This window comes from Oncorhynchus kisutch, linkage group LG13 (genome assembly GCF_002021735.2).
Source record: "Oncorhynchus kisutch isolate 150728-3 linkage group LG13, Okis_V2, whole genome shotgun sequence".
NCBI classification, from domain to species: Eukaryota; Metazoa; Chordata; class Actinopteri; order Salmoniformes; family Salmonidae; genus Oncorhynchus; species Oncorhynchus kisutch.
The window spans coordinates 12,187,866-12,192,762 of NC_034186.2; the positions used below are offsets into that span (position 1 = coordinate 12,187,866).

The 4,897-nt window shown below is 46.5% G+C and overlaps 1 protein-coding gene across 1 annotated transcript; it reads right to left on the minus strand.

Annotated features, from left to right (window-relative positions):
* Positions 1 to 809: 809 nt before the first annotated feature.
* Positions 810 to 1,700, minus strand: LOC116353162 (suppressor protein SRP40-like). The gene is made up of 2 exons (XM_031787549.1): positions 1,621 to 1,700; positions 810 to 1,479 (listed from the first exon to the last, which is right to left on the minus strand). The coding sequence occupies exons 1-2, from the start codon at positions 1,642 to 1,644 to the stop codon at positions 946 to 948; spliced, it is 558 nt and encodes a 185-aa protein (XP_031643409.1). The 5' UTR covers positions 1,645 to 1,700; the 3' UTR covers positions 810 to 945.
* Positions 1,701 to 4,897: the final 3,197 nt, after the last annotated feature.

The window sequence follows — 4,897 nt, forward strand, 5'->3', positions numbered from 1 at the left end:
AGACAGGGGGAGGACGGGGGAGACGGGGAGAGACGGGGAGAGACGGGGGGAGACGGGGGGAGACGGGGGAGGACGGGGGAGACGGGGAGAGACGGGGGAAATGGGGGGAGATGGGGAGAGACGGGGGAGACGGGGGAGACAGGGGGAGGACGGGGGGAGATGGGGAGAGACGGGGGGAGACAGGGGGAGGACAGGGAGAGACGGGTGGAGATGGGAGAGACAGGGGGAGGACAGGGGAGACGGGGAGAGATGGGGGGAGACGGGGAGAGACGGGGGGAGACGGGTGGAGATGGGGGGAGACGGGGGGAGACGGGGAGAGACGGGGAGTGACGGGGGGAGACAGGGGGAGGACGGGGAGAGACGGGTGGAGATGGGGGAGACAAGGGGAGGACGGGGGAGACGGGGGGAGACGGGGAGAGACGGGGGGAGACGGGGGAGACAGGGGGAGACGGGAGGAGATGGGGTAAGGCGGGAGGAGACGGTGAGGCGGGGAGAGATGGGAAAAGACAGGTGACATGACAGGGAGACAGAGAGAGACAGGGGGAGACAGGGAGAGGCAGGGAAGATAGAGAGAGACAGGGGGAGACAGAGAGAGACAGGGGGAGGCATCAGCATCGCTGCCTGTTTTGCTGACAGTATAACGTACAATTCCACAGGATGTCCCCCCCAATATTTATCAAGGCTTCCCAATACTTCATATGCTAAATGTAATCAAGTTTAAATGAGCCTCCACTTGGACAAGACAACCATCATCACATTTTCAATAATAATAATATTAATAATAATAATAATTCATTTTATTTGTAACACGTTTAATAAAAACACAAAGTGCCAAGTGCTCAATGTTGTGGTGCTATAGGGTATTTGGAGCTCATTTTTGTTTATATGATTCAGGCTATCAGTCCGATATGTGTCAGATTATTCTGAATCAGGTGTGCAGTCAGATTAATCTGAATCAGAATCTGAATCAGAATCAGATGAAGACGAGGAGTCAGATGATTCAGATGATGATTCAGATGATGATGATTCAGATGATGAATCAGATGATGATGATTCAGATGATGAATCAGATGATGATGATTCAGATGATGATTCGGATGAAAAGTCAGACGATGAATCTGATAAAGAGTTAAACAAGGAACTCCAATCAATATCAGACGAGGATTCAAGCAATGAACCCCAATCCAAATCCAAATCAAACAACGCATCCCAATCATTATCAGAATCAGATTCTGAATCGGGTTGGGACTCTGTGGCTGATAAAGAGATTGGGATCTGGGAGAGCTCCATTACATCCTCGTCATCTGCCACTTCTCGGATAAAGGGCTTGACCACAGCAACCTTTCTTCTGACATCTCTCCTCGGGCTCCATGGCCCAGGAAGACACTTCTTTGGACCCAACATCATGTCTGGTTCCTGCACATTATGGCCTCTTGCACCAAGTGCAACAGCATCTCCTCTGCAGTCAATGGTAGGGTCCTTGGTAGGGGGGAGGACAAATACACCCAGTAAAGATATGAATCTCTTTGGATTATTGTGGGAAACATTTATCCATGTAATGTGTTTGAATTAAATGTGCATGTTGAGCTAATCTAATATTAAAGTTGAGTGAAACCTTACCTCGACAGGATTCTCGTTCTCCATTCTTTAACAATTCTACGAAATGGCTGCTACTTCAGTTTGAAGGAATCAATTGTTGCACAATTCATTAGAGCTGGATGTGTATGTGATTACATTTCTAGTGAAGAAAAAATTACTTCTACAACATATTTTACTCCATTATGGTGAGATTAGACATTGTGATGTCACGAGTTCCTCATTCCGTCATTCATAGCCAATTTGATGAAAATTCTATAGAAGAAATTGACTAACTTTAGGAATAAGAATGCATTAATTTGATGAAGACCCAAACTTTTCTCCATGTTATAATCCTTTCAAATAATGAATACCAGTAATGCAAGCCAATCTAGAAGTCCCCATTTATCTGTTGACCCATTATGATTCCATTGAGGCGTCCTGCCCCCCACTCCACCCCTCATGATGTCATAATGGCTGCAAGCATCAGTCTCCCTGGAACTCATTGATCTGCTGATCATCTCAGCAGTGAACACTCAGAGTATTGAACAGCGCTGAGCTCTATTAGCCGGGGCTATCAGCGAATCCAATACCGCCAGGTCGTTTGTTGTCTAGACGAGACCATAATGCAGTGGGGAGTAAGGTGTGGGTGTCTGTCTCCAAGGCCACGGTATGTGATGTAATGGTGTAATGTGAACTGCTCTGTACTGTGCTTGGTTGGGCTGCTGAGAGCCCCACTGTGAGCCTGGACTTGGACACACACACGCATCTACCCACGTGTAACAGTTTAACTTTTGTCCATCTCCTCGCCTCGACCCGGGCTCAAACCAGGGACCCTCTGCACACACAGACAACTGACACCCACGAAGCATCGTTACCCATCGTGCCACAAAAGCCGCAGCCCTTGCAGAGCTAGGGGGACAACTACTTCAGGTCTCAGCGCGAGTGGCGTCACCGATTGAAACGCTATTAGCGCGCACCACCGCTAACTAGCTAGCCATTTCACATCGGTTACACTCACACACACACACTCACCCACCCACCCACAACAGTTACATAAACACTACTAACGGATTACTAATTCTGACGCTCCAGACAGGGTGGTAGGGAAGGAGGGAGTGATGGATAGGTAGAGAGGGAAGGAGAGGGAGAGGGAGAGAGAGAGAATGGGGAGAAAAAGCCACATTTTTGGGATTTGGGGCGCCAAGTGGATGCCCCGAATCGAATGCTGTTGAGGAAACTGTGCGAAATGTGCTGTTACAATATTTTGCTTTCAAGGATCTGACTTTTCTTATTGACATGGACACTTAATAGAACCATTTGACAAAGTGTGATAACATGACCTGAGACCTGGACCACCACTAGGGAAATCCCTCAGCTTTTATTCATTTGACCAACAGTAATGGTTTGACAGTGACAGAGAGGGAGAAAGAGCAAGGTGTCTCACAGGGTCAATGTGTGTCCTGTCCAAATGGAAAAGAAGGGTGTTGGTGTTTAAAATGTCTCTTTGCGTTAACATGGCTCAGCATTAAAGCCTGTACAGAAACAAGAGCCTGATGCCCAGTGAGTGAACGCCCTGGCCTGGCCTGACATGAATGTGGATCTGATGGCATGCCATGTGCCGCCAGAGTTCAGCAGTTTAAGAGGAACGAACGGTCTGGCTGCCTTAGCCTGCCATGCGGCTGTGGCAAAGCCCAGCATACTGCAGCAGTTTAATGAGAACATGAGTCAGAGGTAGTGTATGGCCTCAGAGGTTGGGTCATGGCAGGGCACAGTGTGTCCCAGCTAGCACATTTGATCGCTTGAAAGTTGTGGGAACATATTTTTTGGTTTCTCATTGGTTCTGGTTCACAAAGTGACCGACAAAACTGAACATTCTGAGAAGGAAACAAAAACAATAATATTCTGAGAACAGGTTTTCACAAGACTTTTTGTGACCAACTTTTTACAGGTACAAAAAAATGATCATGCATACAAAAGATAACCACAACCCATTCCCTCAGTCCTCATCCATCTGCCTGCATCCTCCCCCGGGAAACCTTACCTCCCACCCAGCCTAGCCCCCCTAATCTTCGCCGATTGTTTGAGAGATTCAAGGGGCTATCATCGTTAAGTAAACATAAAATATGCAAAGCATTGAATATTTCAATTCATGCACTTCAAAATGAATTTTGTAACTTCACCGCAGAAGCATTTAACTGCAGAGCACTCCCACATCATATGAAGGAATGTATCTGCCTGATTTAGGGCAGTGAACAGTTGGGGCCAATTTCATCCTAAAATGTATCCTTGGTATTAAATACAGTCTGCGAACAAACTTAAAATGGATAAATTCATGATTCAGATTACAAGATGCCAAGGCCATATTTTTCCATATTCTGTTCGAGTTAAAGGGTTGTTCAGATTCAATTAGATCTGTGGACCAGACTTTGATAATGGCTCCTGAATAGGAGCTTTCCAAAAGGTGTATAAATATTATAGAGATCAGTCCTTTCGGGAGCCCAGATCATTTATTTATGAATCACATCATCGTAGTTGAGTTTCCTAAGGGACTCCATAGGCCAGCATAGCTTACCTAAATTGTAAATATAGAAAAAAGGAGTGTCCTCTTTGTGCTTGGAGTTTCAATAAGACTGCTATCTTAGTTTGGATTACTTGGATTACTCCAAGCACAGATAAGACATATAGACATTTATTTTCTTAGGCATCAATCATGCAAACACATGTATTTTTTAATTGTGGCATAGAATCAGTGAGACCCATACAAATCAGCTGGGCTAGACAATCTGGACCCTCTCTTTCTAAAATGATTTGCCTCCATTGTTGCAACCCCTATTACCAGTCTGTTCAACCTCTCTTTCGTATCGTCCAAGAACCCTAAAGATTGGAAAGTTGCCGCGGTCATCCCTCTCTTCAAAGGGGGTGACACTCTAGAGTCTAGACCCAAACTGTTATAGACATATATCCATCCTGCCCTGCCTTTCTAAAGTCTTCAAAGCCAAGTTAATAAACAGATCACTGACCATTTCGAATCCCACCGTGCCTTCTCCGCTGTGCAATCCGGTTTCCGAGCTGGTCACATGTGCACCTCGGCCACGCTCAAGGTACTAAACCACCATCGATAAAAGACAGCACTGTGCAGCCGTCTTCATCGACCTGGCCAAGGCTTTTGACTCTGTCAATAACCACATTCTTATCGGCAGACCTCAGAGCACTGGTTTCTCAAATGACTGCTTTGCCTGGTTCACCAACTACTTCTCAGACAGAGTTCAGTGTGTCAAATCGAAGGGCCTGCTTTCCGGACCTCTGGCAGTCTCTATGG